At 44.6% G+C, this 18,465-nt stretch overlaps 1 protein-coding gene across 1 annotated transcript in view; it reads right to left on the reverse strand.

Moving 5' to 3' along the window:
• bcl11ba (BCL11 transcription factor B a) overlaps positions 1–17,806 on the reverse strand; it is a 48,692-nt gene extending 30,886 nt beyond the window's left edge. Inside the window, 3 exon segments of the mRNA XM_067243155.1 lie at positions 2,754–3,255; positions 3,257–3,300; positions 16,873–17,806. Of these exon segments, the coding sequence (XP_067099256.1) occupies positions 2,754–3,255; positions 3,257–3,300; positions 16,873–16,930 (604 nt within the window). The 5' untranslated portion in view covers positions 16,931–17,806.
• Between the last annotated feature and the right edge of the window lie 659 nt (positions 17,807–18,465).

Genomic DNA, 18,465 nt, shown 5'->3' on the forward strand with positions numbered 1-18,465 from the left:
TTTGGAGAGCAAGGATACGACACTTACATTTTTTTCTAAGACTGGCTCGGTGTGAGACAGTGTGAGTTTGATGTGTGTTTGTGGATGTACTGTTTATGTGTGTCTGTGTGTGTGTGTGCGTCTGTGTGTACCTTATTTTTTTTTCATTTTCCATTTCATGTGGGGAACAAATGGAAGTGGAAAGGTTTAGCATAAAAGAATACTTTAACCTGCTGGGAGGCAATTACAGAGCGTTGTCGGCTACGCGGGCGCTGGCGTTTTAGCCCGGTGCACAAGCTGACATTCAGGCTTCTTAATCACTTTCTGAGGACGCCTCTTTCTCAGTATTTCCTTGCCTTGACACCAGATTCTTTCTCCTTCTCCCTTCCACTCCTTCTCTGTTTCCCCCATTCAGTCTTCCTTGATCTCACTAAAGACCCTTCCTAACGAAAACTTAACACAGAGAAAACAACCAGAAATGGTTTTCAAAGGCAAAGTCATATTTCACTGTACTTTTGTAGTATTTTCTAGAGGTGGCAAGAGAATGTGCTCAAAATAAAATGTGAGCTTTAAGAAGAATTTTGTGCTTTTTGGAACATAATTCAAGTGGAAATTGTAAAATACTGAGGGTTCATTTAAAAACATTAAATGTTATTACTGTAATATAGTTTACTGTTGGTGCAGTACACATCCAATTGAACCGCTATAATGTTTTGGCTTTTAATGTGAGAATTATTCCTTAGTATGTTATTAAGAAAAATTTTGCACTTTCACTTTCAGACTTAAGCACAGCTAATACCAGACATTGAGTTATTCTCACAAAGTGCAAACAATAAGATCTAGATTATGTTAATAAAAAAGCTTTTTCGTAAACAAAATTCATACACATATACATAATGTGTCTCATTAATATGACCTCAAATTAACAATACCAATCAATTAGTGCACATGCGTGAGCAGATTTCTGAATACTGCAGCAGCTGTGTCATATCATTAAGTAGTGGCCTATTTGTGTCCTTTCTATATTACTTCCCCCTTTGAGAATATACGTGTCAAATACGTGTCAAATGAAGCTTAAGCTTTTTTTTGTTGCAAACATTGTAACAGTCCTCCAACAACAACACTGAATATGTATTTTCTGTGAGTCAAAAACATATTTGTCATGACATTGCCCAGAGAGCAGTTAGAAAGTTGTATCTTGGCCAGAAGAGAATGGGTCAGGACAGGCCTCAGAGGTGTAAGAGAGAGTGGTTGTAAAATATTGATGAATTCCCCTCCCCCCAAACAGTAGTTTACAGCTTGGGCAAAACCACAGGACAGCACACTTAGGAGCTAGCTACTCAGTAGCTACATGCTAATACACTCAGAAGTAGTTGTACTAGTCCACTCAGAATATATAAAGATACATTAACAGGTATAGATAGTAATACACTTAGTACTGCCGCACTACACATACTGTAGTGTGGGGAATGTGTTGGTACTATTCAAATATGTTGTATTGTGAATGTCAGTGGGTCTCTGACTCTGCAATGAAAGCTTGCGTGTTTTCACTTCCAATGGCTGTCTGAATAAGAAAATAACAAATATTCGATCGGATGATAGGTAATTGTTTCCCTTCCTTTTATCAGGAACATTTAAACTCTTGAAGTGTAACGACAGCTTTGGATAATTGACCTCTGGTGCCGCAAGTTAGCTTCATAAATAACTATTTCAGACCCAGCTAGGAACAAAAAACAAGGACAAAAACGGTGTCGTAAGCCTCTTCCTGCTCCCACCTCCCCCGGTGATCGTCCATGCCGGAATATTATTTTATGAGCCCCATTTCACTGAGTTCCCTCCGGGTTCTATGCGAAGGACTTGATGGGCGCTGTTTTGAAAGATAACTACTCAAGCTCTTCTTCCCTGCCTGCAGCTGGTCTCAAACTAAACTACCTCTTTACCCCACAGAATAGGAAACTAGACTCTTTTTAATCCCTTTTCTTCACCCCCCCCCCCTCCTTTTTTTCTTTGCCTATTTGAATTTTAATGAGCTTTTCACCTTTTTAAGCAGCTGGGCTTAGTCTGGATTTCTCACTGAAAGTCAGGGCGAGTCTCTCCTTCTTTCTTTTTGTCACATTTGAAGCAGTTTGTTTCAACCAGCCAGTCGAGGGGGGGGGGGGGGGGGGGCGTAGAGGCCCTGAGTGGGTAATGTGTAGGTCCTTCTGCCACCACGCCCCCCCCTTCCCTCACTGTCTCCCCCATACCCACCCATACACACACACACCACTGAAAAACAACCCCTCTGTATTCACACCCTCTCCCACCTCCCTCCCTCTCCTCTCTGTCTCTTCATCTCTGGGTAAAGTACACCATCACAATCTCTCCAGGAAGCCCTCTCAGTCTACCAGAGAGGTAAATGAGCATGTGTGTGAGGGAGGGAGTCGGCAAGGTGCTGTTGTTGTGTGTGTGTGTGTGTGTGTGTGTGTGTGTGTGTGCACATGTATAGGCTGAGTAGACGAGGAGAGGGAAGGAGGCATCTCTATTTTGTGCCCTTGTTACTGAGAACGCGTTTGCCTTTTTCCCCAGTGCTGTGTATGGCCGAGACAGAACGGAAGACTGACAGACAGAGAACCAGGAAGTGACAGCCTATGACACAACCAATGCCAAATAATCCCAGATCATATTTACTTTCAATCTCCTTCTACCTCCCTCTCCCCAACACACGTGTTCGTGTCACGCCACGCCCTATCCTCAATAATGATTCTTTGGAGTGCTTGTATCTGTGTGACCCTTACCTGCTGGAACGTTCTCTTGCTTCGGGCAAATTCCTTTGCTGGGCGTCCTCCTCCCTCCTCTCTCTCGTCCCTCCTCGTCCTCCTCCGGTGTCACTTGGATTCCGATTTCCACCGGTTCGACCACTTTGCAAAGCTCGCCGATGCCGTTGCGTTGGTGGTGGGGATGATGATGGTGATTCTGGATCAGGTGATGCGTCTGGCGGTGGTTGGGCTGCGAGGACAGGACGCCGTTCCCTCCACCGCCCCCTCCCCCTCTGAGGTCGGTAATCTTGTCGTAGCAGCCGGCGGGCGCCAGGCCGTGGCACTGCTTCTTCTTGTGTTCGATGAAGAGCAGGATGTCGCCCAGCGGGAAGTTGGTCTGGCACTGTCCGCAGGTCAGGAGGTCGTGGTCGCCGCGTAGCTCGGCCGGCAGGCCGTCCACCAGGCTGGGGTCCAGGGGGTGGGGCAGGCCCAGCGCCAGGGCTTGGGCCTGTGGAAGGGAGAGGGCGTGGGAGAGAGGGAGGGGCCTCGGAGAGGATGGCGCCACCGTCCACATGGTCAGTCTCTGCTGCGAGACGGAGGAGAAAGAGACAGAGAGGGGAAGAGAGGGGAAGAGAGAGAGAGAGAGAGAGAGAGAGAGAGAGAGAGAGAGAGAGAGAGAGAGAGAGAGAGAGAGAGAGAGAGAGAGAGAGAGAGAGAGGGAGGGAAGGGGAAAAAGAGAAAATATTATTAAAGTTGCATGCTGAAAGTGTATTTCAGTTGGTGATATCTAAATAGGAGTCTGCTTATAACCTCTTTGTGTACACATTCTCTCAACATTACAAGGTAGGGGCTACAGGAGCTCATCTTTCAGGCAAGTTCTGTACTTGTATAAAGATACAGTAGGTCTTGCTTCACAGTGGAGCAGAGAACTCCTGGGTAAAGACTCGCTTGTTTTGCTGAGGAGACAGTTATTTTCAGTTTCCCCTGATTGCCGCGACGACCACACACCTGGCAGAGCCTTCTCGGTGTGTGTGTCTGTGTCTCTCTTGCTCACACACACACACACACACTCAGGCGAGTGGCGGACATTTTGATAAATCTGCATGTGTGGGGCTGGGAGCAAGCAGAAAAGTCACAGCGCTATAAATATGCAGCCTAGAGCTGGAGACAGAGGGATGGAGGAAAAAAAAGAAGTGAATGAAAAGAGATAAAAAAAATCTATATGCACAAAGTAAAAAGAAAGACAGAAAGAGAAAGTAATAAAGGAAAAGAGGAGCGAGAGAGGGAGGGAGGAGTCGAGAAAGATACAGAAATAGACAGAACAGACAGGAGGCGAAGGAAGGGAAGATGAATGGAGGGATTGCAAGAGGAGAGGTGTTTGCACGGCCGCCAAAGCATGAAGCTATGCAGATGTGCAGGTTGAGTCCATCACCTAGATAAACAGAACCTCAAAGGTTGTTCTTTGTCACACACACACTCTACCTTTACCCCCCTGTCCGTTCTGCTGTCACAAGACACTCTCTGTCTCAGTACACTGAACATCTCCATTTATATCCCCCCCCCCATACCCTTCATTTTGAAGTCACATTTGAACACTTCTCTAACATAACATCTCTAATGTCCGGGTGCCATCACCACACTGTGTAAATGCCAGGTGGGGGTTAACGAGAAGCACTCATTAAAGAAGGCAGGGAAAAGCCTGCCTGGGACAGTGGCAGTGTACAGTACACTCACCTCTTCAACCAGAGCAGCCACACAATCACACCATCTCACCAATCATACAATCACCCCTTTAGCTGACAGTTTACACACACGCACACATACACACACGCCCTCGCTTCTCTCCACACTTACATCCTCACACACACCCCTCCCCGCCTCTGAACTGTTAGAGATGAAATAAACTACTTTTTCTGACGGACGGTTTTCTCACAGGGCGCCATTTCCTGCGTGTGTTGTACTGCGACCCTCCTGACCTCGACTCGCCATAGCGCATGTCTTCACCCTGCACCGAGCACTAACCTCAGCTGCAGCTGTTAGCCTCGTTCTGAGCAGCCCTGAGCGAGTATGAGAGTGTGTGTGTGCTCGCCTGAGTGAGCCTGTGTGTATGTCAAAGCCTTTGATTGTGACAGGCTGTGTGTGTGTGTGTGTGTGTGGGGGGGGGGGGGGGGGGGGTGTGCGTGCGTGTGTGTCCTACTGTATTCGACCACTCTCTGGTTCAGGTTTAAGCGTGCAGAGAGTTCTGTTTGTAGATGCGTGAGGCCGAACATAAACTGTGATGCTATCGCAGGAACTCTGGGTAAGATGTTATCCACACACACCAGCGGCAGAAGGCGGGTAGAGGAATAGAGGAGAGGGAGGGAGGGGCAGGGTGAGTACCGAGGCAGAGAGAGAGAGAGAGAGAGAGAGAGAGAGAGAGAGAGAGAGAGAGAGAGAGAGAGAGAGAGAGAGAGAGAGAGAGAAAAAAAAGAGAGAGAGAGAGAGAGAGAGAGAGAGAGAGGGAGGGAGGGAGGAAAGAGGCTGTTTTGGTGTCATCACCACAACGATGATATTTGACAAACACAGAGGAAGAAACACCTTGTCACAAACAGAAGGGTGGAGTCCTGGAGGTAGGATTACCAGACCAGGGGGAAAACACAGAGAGGCAGAAGAATCAGAGGCAGAGCAAGCCAGAATCAGAGTCAGTAGAACAGAGCTCCAAGAGAGCCTCGGAGCCCCTGGCAGTGTGCTCAGGTAGCCCTGTTTACATCTCCCCCAGGACTCGCTCTCCTCTCCACTAATTTTAGATGATGGATCACCACCAAGCTGGCCACCCTTCTGCCATTTGTCCACGCTCCAAATTATAAATGCAGACAGATTTGTAATGTCAAGCTGCAGCGGCAGGCTCCAGATGCAGGAGCCCACCTTTGGCATCCATGTTGATTTTTGGCACAGGTTTATTTTCTCACCGTCGGCATTGCCTGTTCGATTTGCTTGTCGACGCTAACGCTGTTAAAGGGAGAAGGTACATTTCCTCTCATCTGCTTCTTAAGGGCTTTCGTAAATGGCAACTGAAAGTGAAAAAAACGGCTGACAATCGTGTCGCGTCGTGTGAAGGCAGTTTGTGTTTCATCCACGCCGGATGATTTGACGTGGGTGAGAGGATCGCATGCGGCGTCTGAGGAGGGGTGGTCATCGTTGGTCCACTATGCCGGCATCTTGTCTACGTGTGCAGGACATCGCTTTGTACATGCAACCACTGTGTTGTGTTATAAGACAAGGGGGGGGGGGGAGACATCAGCTGGCTAGTCTGTGTGTTTGCATGCCATGACGTGTGTGTATGTGTGTGTGTGTGTGTGTGTGTGTGTGTGTGTGTGTGTGTGTGTGTGTGTGTGTGTGTGTGTGTGTGTGTGTGTGTGTGTGTGTGTGTGTGTGTAGGCCTGCGTGAGTGTTTGCATGTGTTCATGTTTCTGTCTGTCTGTGGTAATGTCTTTATTGTGTGTGTGTGTGTGTGTGTGTGTGTGTGTGTGTGTGTGTGTGTGTGTGTGTGTGTGTGTGTGTGTGTGTGTGCGTGCATATTTATGCCACGGCCTGATCCTAACGACCCCCACACACAGATAGTCAGAGAGCCTAGGAGCCCTGCAGGCAAGACTGGGCCATCTGTGCATCAAATTAGGCTGCAGAGGTTCACGTATGTAAATGAACAGGCCACAGAGATCAGCATACAACAACTCGCGCTAAACAATACTGGAAGAACACTCTGTGTGTGACCTAGAAAGTTGACCACTCCAAGCCTCGGCTCACCATATGGAATATAAGCAGCTTAGAACGTCTCCACTGCTCCGAAAATATGTTAATTATTATCTTAATTAAGGGAGATGAATGTGAAATCCAAAGTATTGGAAATACTGACGAATACAAAATGTATTTCTTCAATGATGTCTTATTTGATCACATCACTGAATGTAAGTATAGTATGGCTCTGTTTGACAATGTGAGGGATAGGTTGTTCCCTCTAACTCATTTTCTTTAAGAGAGCTTCTGAAGACTGCCAGAACAGCTCAATCCAAGAACACATTTCTAGGCCAAGCTAAGTCAGACGAGATGGGACTAGTCTAGACTAGACTGGGGCTGCAAGTCAACAAAACCAGTAGTATTCAAAACATGAACGGACGTACACCTTAACTAAGAAGAATGCGAATTGCCTATTTGTCTTTGACAAAATATTGTGAAGTTCAACAAGCCAGTACAGGTAGCACTGGTGGGTGAACACACACACACATACATACACACACACACAAACATTTATAGCACCCTTTCTGTACCACCCTGGATAACAACACTGTCTCCTAGGTAACAATCCGACTCACTCTCATTGATCATTATCAAATACTTCATCTAATTCCAGGAAGAAATGTCAAATGGCATTCATCTTTGTCCAGCACACACCCAAAAAGGGACGGGGGGGGGGGGAGCTGGACAGGGAGCTGCAGACATAAGAAAGCTGTCTTGATAGTTCAGTTCAGGAGACATTGAGTAAAAGTCTACCCAGGGTGTAGGCTGTAATGGTAACCTATAGAATTGAAGTTCCTGGGTCTTCTAGGATGTTGAGACCAAGTGACAAGGTATTTTCCAATTATAATTTTTGTATATGTATCTCTGTCACGCATAATTTGTCAGTTGCACACGGTGGCCTTGCAAGTCTTCATCTATGCAAATAACAGATGCAATGATAGAAGAGAAAGAAAGCCCCAAACTAAGACCTCATTTAACTTACCTAATAAGGTGTTGAAGTGACTCAGAAAGATCATGCGATTTCCGGTGGTAACGTAAGAACAAAAAATCGACATATGTACAGTAATAATAGGATGTGTTTAAAAATGATAGATTGGCAAAACAAGGTATTTTCGCGAGGGCATGGAAAGATGCTGTTGCTGCATTGTTAACCTGCCATTTTCTTGGCGCTGAGAAACTCCCATGAAACACTTTGAAATCCTAAAGGAGGAACACAATTGCTACTGACAGGTATTTGGACAATCGTAAAGGAAGTCAGGCAAGGATGCCCAAAAATGCCTGCAGAGTTTGGTTCCAGTTGGTTATGTAACTAACACCTCCAGCAATAGTAGCGATATTCTCAGCTAACTTTTCGCCACGGTCATCTTTCGGCGCGGAGCGGAATGTCAACGCGATGTTTCAGAATACACGTCACGCCATTTATGTACTATGATTTCCCCCTTTTGCTATAAACACCGTTAACTAAGCGAAACCACTCAAATTTGCTATGCGGCAACATGCACAGATAAGAAAGACAGTCTACAAACACAGAGCTGATAACGTTTAAACTCCAACTGCTTTTTGACTTTTCTCTCTCCCGTTAAGCTTTTGATACGAAGTGAAGGTCGTTTATTTGAAAAGACACATATTTTCTTTCTTTATACTGATTTCATATTGTTTTATTTATTTATTAAGAACTGAAACTGTACATTTCACCATTGAAATCATGAAAGCTTCTGGCCAGATCTAAAATGTATTCTTTGCTGATTAAAGCCATTCATAGTAGTACATTTGTAGAAGAGGAAGGCGGTCTGGAATTGAATAAAACCAAGAGAAAAGTCCTAATCAAACTATAAAGGCAAGAGTTTACAAGTGGGCTTATTGTTTCACTGCTTGTGGTGGCGTCAAACGGCTAGGCTGTTGACATGTGAGATTGGAGACAGATACAGCACACACACACACACACACACAAGACATATGACAGACACACCTGTCTGGCGCACAATTCAAATGACTCAGAGGGCCAAAGCCAAGCATCTAACCCCAGTCTAATATTCACCCACTGTCAATCTTGGTCTCGCCAAACAAGCCTGTTAGTCGGCATACAAACAGATGCTGAGTAACAGTATCACACAGACACACGCTCACACACATAAGATGCACACATACATACATACATACATACATACATACATACATACATACATACATACATACATACATACATACATACATACATACATACATACATACATGCATACATACGTAGTACATCCTCATGCACAGCCCAACTAAAACACACACACTAATTCAAACCAGCAAACACACACACCCTGCCCCATTCCGTCTCTGCCAAATCTCAGACAGCGATAGGAGACTGTGACAGGGTCCATACGCGAGCCCGGGAGAGACAGAAGGCGTTTGGACAAACCCTCCAATTCATCCAGCACACAACAAACAAACAGGCCCAGAGAGATGTCACCGCGGCTCAGAACGAGGCACCGTGGCCAGGCTACAACACCCAGCCACCCTGGGCCTCTCCCTGCAGCCTGTGAATGGAACATGAAACATGTGCTAGGGGCGGAGAATGTCCAGTATGGCCATATATGCAGTACAAACAAGATGTAACACATACAACACACAGTAATCTGTTCAAATGCTTACTGTATTTACGTGCATCTATCAACAATCCCACATGCTGACAAACATTTCTTCCCAAACTGAATAAAGACTTATACTCCAAAACAAACACATCGTGTGTGTGTGTGTGCGTGTGCGTGTGCGTGTGCGTGTGTGTGTGTGTGTGTAACAAAGGCATTACTGTGGACAGTTAAATCCTCTTGTTTCCTACAATTCTGTCTTGAATTTTGGAAATTCTTTTTGTATTTTAAATATATTGTGAACCTTGAATGCACACGTGTGGGCAGAGAGAGAGAGAGAGAGAGAGAGAGAGAGAGAGAGAGAGAGAGGGAGAGAGAGAGAGAGATAGATAGATCGAGAGAGAGGGAGAGAGAGAGAGTTGCAGACACCAAAGCCTAAAGTGTAAATAGATCGAGAGAGAGGGAGAGAGAGAGAGTTGCAGACACCAAAGCCTAAAGTGTAAATAGTAGGGTTACTGTAACAAAGCAGTTAGCTCTGTAGTTAGTAAGACAAACTTCTCAACCGACCAAGTCTAGTAAGGGTGTAATTTAATATAGGGAGGGTGCAAACATGGAGAGGTCGAAAGATAACCGGGAAAGGTTGGGAGAGAGAGTGAAAGCGAGGGAAGGAGAAAGGGAGAGAGAGAAGGAGAGAGAGGGGGAAGGAGAGAGAGGGGAAGGAGAGAGACGAGGAAGAAAGAAGCAGAGGGAGAAGGAGAGAGAAAGGTAAAATGAGATTAACACAGTGTTGTCTACAGGGAGACAGTGTAAGCAGGGCTAACACTCTATCAGAGCTGGCTCACCAGGGGAACATTAGTGGATGTGTGTAAGTGTGTGTGTGTGTGTGTGTGTGTGTGTGTGTGTGTGTGTGTGTGTGTGTGTGTGTGTGTGTGTGTGTGTGTGTGTGTGTGTGTGTGTGTGTGTGGTATGTGTGTGTACGAAAGAGAGAAGAGTTGGTTACACTGACTCAAGGCTACAGATTAGAAAGGAGAGATTCAGAGGCAGAAATGCATGGATATTAGAAGAGGTAGAAATAAACACACACACAGTGTAAATGAGAGATTAGAAAAGGAGATTTGACCTCTTTTACATACATAGAAATAAAGGCTTTTAGTATGTGCTAAGTATGTCCTCGCACACACATATATTTGCACACGCACACACATTGACATACACACACACACATTCAAGTCCGGCTGTGGATTCCACACAGTAAAACCTCTACAGACATCCTGACATCTCAAGCTGGAAGACACACACACCGTAAGCACATAAGCACTTTTCCTACATGCCCTTAAAGACACAACCAAACACGCACACTCTCACACAGACACACATCTTCCTCGCTAAACATCAGACTAGGAGTGTGCCTCTCTTCCTTTTCTCCTCCATGAGAACAAAGACGCTGGATATCTGAACGTGAATGAGGGGAGGGGAGGGAAGGGAGGGAAGAGAAGGGGGGAGAATGGGGGGAGAATATGCACATGTATTAATCAGAGTGGCCGGGCAGACATTTTGTAAGATTGCTCAGGGGAGAGAACCTCATCTGGGGAAGGAGATGGGACCGAGGGGAGCTCACCTTATGTTTCAGCCCTGCATCTGTTTATGTGCCGCTGCATTACGATGTGTTCCGTGTCAAACAGGATCTACCTACCGCTGCTTTCTCCGAAAATACACGACTACGACATTGTGCGGAAACCTAGAGCCCAGAACTGAGATTACTGGAGCTGAAGTTCTCACTTCTCAAATGATACATGTACAATAGGAAACACATCGAAGATTGTTCATTCACAATTTACAGTAGTGCTGTTTCCAGTATTTGCCAGTTCTGAAGTTTCGTCAGTTGAGGCCAATTGATCAGAAATCTTTAGATTGAGAGAAAGAGAGAGGGCGGGAAGGAGAGAGAGAGGGAGGGAGAGGGAGAGACACAGAAGAAAGATGGTTTGCGGATGTTGCGAGGCCAGCTGCCAGAGTCGAGCCGTTGACAGTTGGAGTCGAAACGCGTTGGTGTGTTGATGTCGATATCATCAAAGACATCAACGCAGGGTCGTCAGAAAAGGCCTCACGCAACTTCTAGCTACTCCCCACTCCCTCGCACACACACCCACAGTCTTACAAACAGGCGCACACACACACACACACTCGTACACAGATGTACACCTCCTCCCCTGTGCTCAGACACGCTCGTACTCGTACAAACAGACTATCTCTCTTTCTCAGACCAACATTACTACACATGGCTTCAGCTGCGCACACACACACACACACAACCAGAATACACACACATACACGTTTACAGCATCAAATGTGCTGCCTTTTTTAGTCTCTCTCTCACTAGAACTGCATGAGCCACCAGCACTCACAGACTAAGAGCTCCCCCTAGCAGTGGAAGGATGCAGGTCCAGAAAGAGAGAAACAGAAAGAGGGGGGAGAGAGAAAGGGAAAAAGAGAGAATGGGAGAGAGAGAGAAAGAGAAAAGGGGAGCAAGATCAGTCACAACTGAAGTCAAAGAGTCAGGACAGAGCTAACAGGTTCAGTGACGACAGACAGACAGACAGCTCACCATCCCTAAACTAAGCAAACCTCCATTCTGGTATGCAAGCTGTGGAGAAGGAAGGAAGGGAAGGGGGAAAGAGGAAGAGAGAGAGAGAGAGAGAGAGAGAGAGAGAGAGAGAGAGAGAGAGAGAGGGAGAGAGAGAGGGGGGGAGGGGTATAGAGTGTGTATGTCTCAGTGAGAGAAAGGTGAGAAATAGAGATGCAGAATGTGTGTGTGTGTGTGAGAGAGAGAGAGAGAGAGAGAGAGAGAGAGAGAGAGAGAGAGAGAGAGAGAGAGCTGCTCTCAGATGGTATTAGGGGCAGGAATAGCGGTCGAACAAGCAGACGTCCTCCTCATCAGAAGAATGAGTTTAGGCATGCTTTTCTGAAGCCTTTGTCTAACACTAAATTATTCACCCACTCGCAAGATACTTTTTGTGTTTCTGTGTCACACACACACACACAGAAACGCTATCGGGCTATAAGGTAAATAACACACCTAATGTTACCCAATACCAGGGAGTTGATTTCTGAGGCTTTAAAAGGGAAATTTAGAGACATTTCCTTGTCCCAGTTTTGCTTCAATTAGGTGAATTTGAAAACTTTTTGAGGGACTGGTAGGAATACCACTTGAATAAATAACTGAGTTTTTATACTGTGTGATCATATAGTGTTGTTTGTGAAGAGGCCTTTATAAAAAGGTCAGATTGAGAAATGTAAAGTATTCAGTTATCTTTTCAAGGGGTGATGATTTTTTAAGAGGAGGACACAGTGTTGTACCCCATGCAGGTGTTTCATTTACGCAAAGCAATATACACACACCGACGGTGACACTTCAATCGCACGTCCAAGTGTATGCCATTCCTCTGCTTTGCATCTCAAGGTCCCCCTCCACCCCACTCTCTCTTTCTCCTTCTGTCTCTTTCTTCTGCACTTTCCCCCCGCTCTCCTCTCTCTCTCTCTCTCTCTCTCTCTCTCTCTCTCTCTCTCTCTCTCTCTCTCTCTCTCTCTCTCTCTCTCTCTCTATCTCTCTCTCTCTCTCTCTCTCTGTCTAACAAAGACGGTGCACAGCAGGGTGTCCCCCGATTTGACAAGGCAAAGAGGAAACGTGCATCTCAAGTGGCCTACTGCAATTTACACACGTCTCTCTCACTCGCTCGGTGTAACATGTGTTTAAAGTGTGTGTATGCGTGTATGTACGTGTGTGTGTGCGTGTGTGTGTGTTTGTGTGGTGCTGTAAGAGAACAGGGAGTTGTGTGTGTATGTGCACTTGTGTGCGTGCGTGGGTGTGTGCGTGTGTGTGTGTGTGTGTGTGTGTGTGTGTGTGTGTGTGTGTGTGTGTGTGTGTGTGTGTGTGTGTGTGTGTGTGTGTGTGTGTGTGTGTGTGTGTGTGTGAACAATGTCACCAGCTGAACGGAGCCTCTCAACATCGTTTTATCTTCTGTCTATAAATCACTGGTCTGCAAATGTCCTTCTGTTTTTGTTGAGAAAAAAAACTTTAAAATGGTTTGTAAAAAATATAGAGCAATATAATAAATATTTAAATGATCCACAAAACAGTTGGATATTCTGATTCAAATGTTCAAGTAATACTGGAGGTGGCACGATAAGTAACAGCAAAATATGTTGGGCTGAAAGAAAATATGTATTTGATAATGTAGTACTGGTGGAGAACTTTAGGTCCTTCGTGCCAAAACACACACTTCCACACAAATGAACAGCTAGAACTGTACCTAAAACTGGCTTTGACACAGAGGAGAATCCAAAAGGAAAAGCAATACTTAACTCACACTACATACCACAGATGACATGTTGATTATGCCTTGCGCTCACACACACACACGTCTTAACACACACACACGCTTAAGCCCACACATTTACTACATTCCCAAGACCTCCCCCTGAAGTAAAATAGTGGAAATGACAGAGGAGATTAAACATCTCTTCACTGGTGCTATATTTATAATTCACTTTTCCAGAGACCTAACCAATCAAATCTGCCCCAAGATCGTTTTTTAGAAAACTCAACAGACACTTTAAATCATTCAATATCACCATATAATTGAAAGTATAACGTTCTTAATTGTTTCCCTTCAAAATAGTCTTAAAAGTGTATTAGACACGTAATAAACTGCTTCTAATATACTCTCTAAGGGCACAATATAACAAAATAAACAGATAGTGGTAATGCTGTGTACGGGTGTGTTCATTTTCATACATGTGTGCATGCACGTACACTTAACTATCATTCTAAAACCATTGTATATATTCCGCATTTAAAATATGCAATTTTCAAGGGTCGTACTTCTCATTGTGTGTCTGTCTTAACTTTTCGACTGGTTGGACCTGCTGAAGATTAAGGCTTGATAGTACACAGACAGCTCACTGCCTGCATTCCCTTACCCAGATCTGTATGTGTTGCATGAAAGCATGTTGAGGCGCGCAAACACACACTCATGCAAAGAGTCATCTGTATCAAATGTGTACACACATGAACGTCTTTGTTGTTTTGACACAAGTATGTGTGTGCACGTGTGTGTGTGTGTTTAGCTTGCATTTTCATTCATTAGCAATGCACTCACAGCCTCTCGTTCCTACCACAAACTGCCTTCACTTTGACAGGGTGGCAGGAGACTTCCAGGCCCTGCAGTGTGTGTGAGAGTGTGCGTGCGTGCGCGACACTGTACTTGTTTATACTGTATGTATATACTCCACATACATGCATACATGTGTGGATACAGGTGTATTGCTGCACAGCGTAGAACATCGACCTTAAACTGGAGACGTCTTACACTTGCTTTACATTTGCCACACAGCCATCTCAGTGTAAAGTCTCCTGCAGAGTTTAAGTCAGTGCTAGTTGGCCATGCTCGCCCCTTCCATAGGCGATGACAGAGCTGTTATTTGAATTCATTTGAATGCCAAGGACAACAATGGAGAGAGGATACTGTTTGGGGCTGCACGGTTGAGGAAATAATCTCAGTTCTTAGATTAATAGTAGCTGACTGACTGACTGACTGACTGACTGACTGACTGACTGACTGACTGGCTAGCTGGCTGGCTGATTAGCTCAATAGACAAATGTTATCCAGAAGATGTAGTAGGTAGGCTGACTGTGAAGTAGACACTGTGCTAGTTGACAAGCACACACACAATGCAGTCATACACACACAGTTAAGCATGCACATAGACTGACAGCACCTCCACACACGCACACACAAAGCCCATAAAAAGTAAAAGTGGTGTGTGAGAGAATGTGCAGAGTACACAATCTTAACCCAGAACAACACAAAACACATTTGAAACAAATGACATCAGCGGGCTCTGTTATGAGTTAAGTTGGATTTAGGCAACAGGACTTAAGGCACACAGGAGGAAAAATATGACTTCAGTGAATTGCTCCGGTCACATCTTTAAAATCCTTTAAACATATTTTTAATTTGATTAGGTCTATTCAAGCTTTGCAAGAGGAGGCTTTATTTGTCACACATTTGGGGGAAATGTTCCCTTAAAAATTATCTGTAAATTTTGAGTTGCAGTAAAAACTGAGAAAAATGTAATGAAGGAATGTGTTTAATTATTGACATTGATGCATAAGATAAACGCAGGCCTCCATTTGCGTTGTTTTTCTCACGTCCGCCTTTCATGCCACCTCTCTACTCTCTGATCTACCCGGTACGGCTCGTCGGGGACTGGATAAGAGCTATTACGGATCAGGCACTTCACGTGCAACCCAATGTTTCCCTTGTCAGCTGAATGTCCACCTTTTACACATATAAGTACTTCAGTTCCAATTTAGGTCAAAGAGCACTGTGGTTACATTAAACGACACGTAGACAGACTCCAAAACGTTTACACAACTCAACGCTTCCAATTCAAAGTAGTCTGTATGTAGGTATTTAGACTGTGCCTGACTCTTCGAGCAGGCAAGGTGTGACAACGAAACATATCTCAACATTGCAAAGTTCACTTCAAAAAACAATAAATGGTTATTGTCTACATTATTAAGATATATATTACCTATATCTTAACATATATATTGTTCTCTCTAAATATGCATTTATTTTAACGCCATGGTTATGTCTGTATCTATCGATTAAGTCAAAATGCTTTAAATTAGCAAAGCTGAAAACCTAGCCGTAATGGAAATTCCCTTCGGATGTAAAGACGTTCAATCTCAGACAATAAGGTTGGTGGCATGCGTTGACTTACCTAGATGGCGCGAGAATATCTGACTAGTGCAGAAGCAGGGGGAGGGGGAACTATCATATTTATATATTTAAATTGTCTGAGTAATGTAAGTTTTTAGTCTTTGAGTATTTTCAAACCACCGCTCCGAGACGGTATAGTGTTCATTCAAAGCACATTAGTTGCAAATGTCGTAGATTGGAAGAAAATCGTTTTTAATTGATTTGGCAAAATGCATTGAGAGTAGGCTATTGAGCTTCTGAAATACAACACCCTAAAAGAAATAGAATCTTGGCATCATATGTCTCATTGTTGTAATCATGTTATTTAATTTTTGAGAATCATTTTGATGGAAATTTGTCTTCAAGTTCAAGATAGTATTCGAGTGCATGTTCTCTAAGATTAAGTGGATACAATTAGTCATCCGTATCAAGTCATCCTCCTTGTCGGTATGAGAAATTATTGTAAAAATTAAAATATGAAATATAAGGATTATTCACTTGCTCTCATACACATACAGAGTTTGTCTGCACTCACAAAGGTAGCCGACCTGCGTGGCCTAAACAGCACCTCCAAATCGACACTTCACATCATCATGTTTAGATTAGCTATGATATGTCAAACAATGTTTGAATTACGTTTTGTTTGTTGCCTCCCTGCATGTATATTGCTAGCCTTGTCAAAAGGAACATTTCATGTTCACCCAATTGGCTACTTTTTTATCAAGTTCTTATGAATGGTAAGCATCTCAAAGTAATAAAAATGTATTGTATAAATGTATATGCATTTGTATTTAAATTGTAGAATCTATAGTTCACGTTAAACTCATCTTGAATTACAAAACATTACAGTCACCAGTTTTCTTTATCATCCAATGAAACTTGGTTCAAAACTGTTCCTTCTTAGTTGATTTTACGCACTGATAAAATACTAATGTTGATCTACTGTTTAGACAGAAAAGGTCCTGAAATCGCTTAGAACTTAAGGTGAATGGCACATAATATATTCTTCAGTTTGATTGAGATTGAAAGTCAGGTACTTACGTGCTATTAATTCTCTCTGTGACACGTGCTGCGGGTTCCCCTGCTTACGACGGGACATTGCCCTGGCATTTACAGTGGCATCGCCCGGAGACCTGCACTGTAAAGAATCGGCTCGATTCCCTCCTATTGCGTCCCTAAACTTGTCCCGGGACCTCCACAAAAGAGACGTTGCTCCTGCGCTCGCACCGCCGGCCGTGGTGGGTTGAACAAGCGTCGTGCTGGAGGGCTAGGGGTCCGTGGGTCGGAGATGTCTAAGTGTCTTTTGCGCTTCTCCTCTTCGGTCCACACTGTGAGAGCGCCTTTGCAGTGTGTTGAGACCACGGATAACCCGGCTACACCTTTCGCGTTTGCACTGCGTCTCTACACAACTCACACCATTTGGCAAAGGTGTAAGAAGAGAGAGATCTGTCCGAGTCCCCCCAAAAGGGAATGAAAAACAGAAGGTGGGAAAAAATATCCTTGATGTTTCACGCTTTGCTGTGAGTGACAGGTAGGATCAAACCCAGGCGAGTGTCCCCTCCACCTTCTGAGAAAGAAGAATCAGAATGCGGTGGTCAGTGCGCGCGTGGGTAGGCTGTCTCTGCGTCCAGTCAGCGGCTCAGCTTCTGGACCACAATTACTTCGTTTCTTCAAAAGGGGAAAAAACAATCAAAAATTGTTCAGAAAATTGTACAAAATATGAATCCAATTCTGTCCACGGTACTTGGGTAGAGAAGTGATGGGCACTTCTCAAGAGTGCACGGGCATGCGATGCCAGGTAGGCTACTTTCTCAGTGTCCTCAACTCGGAGTGCTCTCGCCCCTTGTACGGCTCTGTGGAGAGCGGGCACATAGACTACCACCTCCTTTTCCAATAAATCAAGACCCTACACGCTTTTTCTCCCCTTTTCACTCTTGCTCTGTGTGAAGATGGCGGAGTCCTGCTTCCCCCGAGCTCTCTGTCTCTCTGTGGCTAGGGCTGCCTCCGTACAATGGGATAAAATTCAAGTTCAAGTGCGGACGTGACGTTAAGTCTACAGTGAGAAAGGAAAATTGGAGACTGCAAGAGCACTGGGGGCGACTAGTGGTGGCTTTTCACAACTATCGGATCACCAGCAAGGCATGGACAGCAGCGCACCACCGAGTCGCACAGTGCATCGGTGGACGGAGCCGCTCACAGCCTTCGTTCGTACCAGACGCGACAGAAAATGCACTGCGATAAACTTTATCTTACCGCTTTTACGGAAAGACTAAAATGATTAAACAAATAAATAAAAAACACTTTTAATTTACTAAACGAGTGTCTCAATTGTGGTAGCCTATAGGTTACCACCTTTACAGACCAAAGGGGCAGTTATGCACATTGAAGTCTTTTGAGTTTCATTTCAGTTGCATATGTCGTCGGCACCTGTCAAATTCTATAAAACGTTTTTAATATCTCAGAAACGTGGAGGATTTGTCTAAGGTCAATAGCATTAATACATTTGGTGACCTTTTAGCAAAGTGGTCAAGAAAGTTGTTCTTGCCAGTGCGTTATTCTGTTCTGCGCATAGGACTTTTCTTTGAATATAGTCTACAAACCGTAATGGACACACAGGGCCTACAACTTTGCAAG

This window comes from Osmerus mordax, chromosome 9 (genome assembly GCF_038355195.1).
Source record: "Osmerus mordax isolate fOsmMor3 chromosome 9, fOsmMor3.pri, whole genome shotgun sequence".
Classification (NCBI taxonomy): domain Eukaryota; kingdom Metazoa; phylum Chordata; class Actinopteri; order Osmeriformes; family Osmeridae; genus Osmerus; species Osmerus mordax.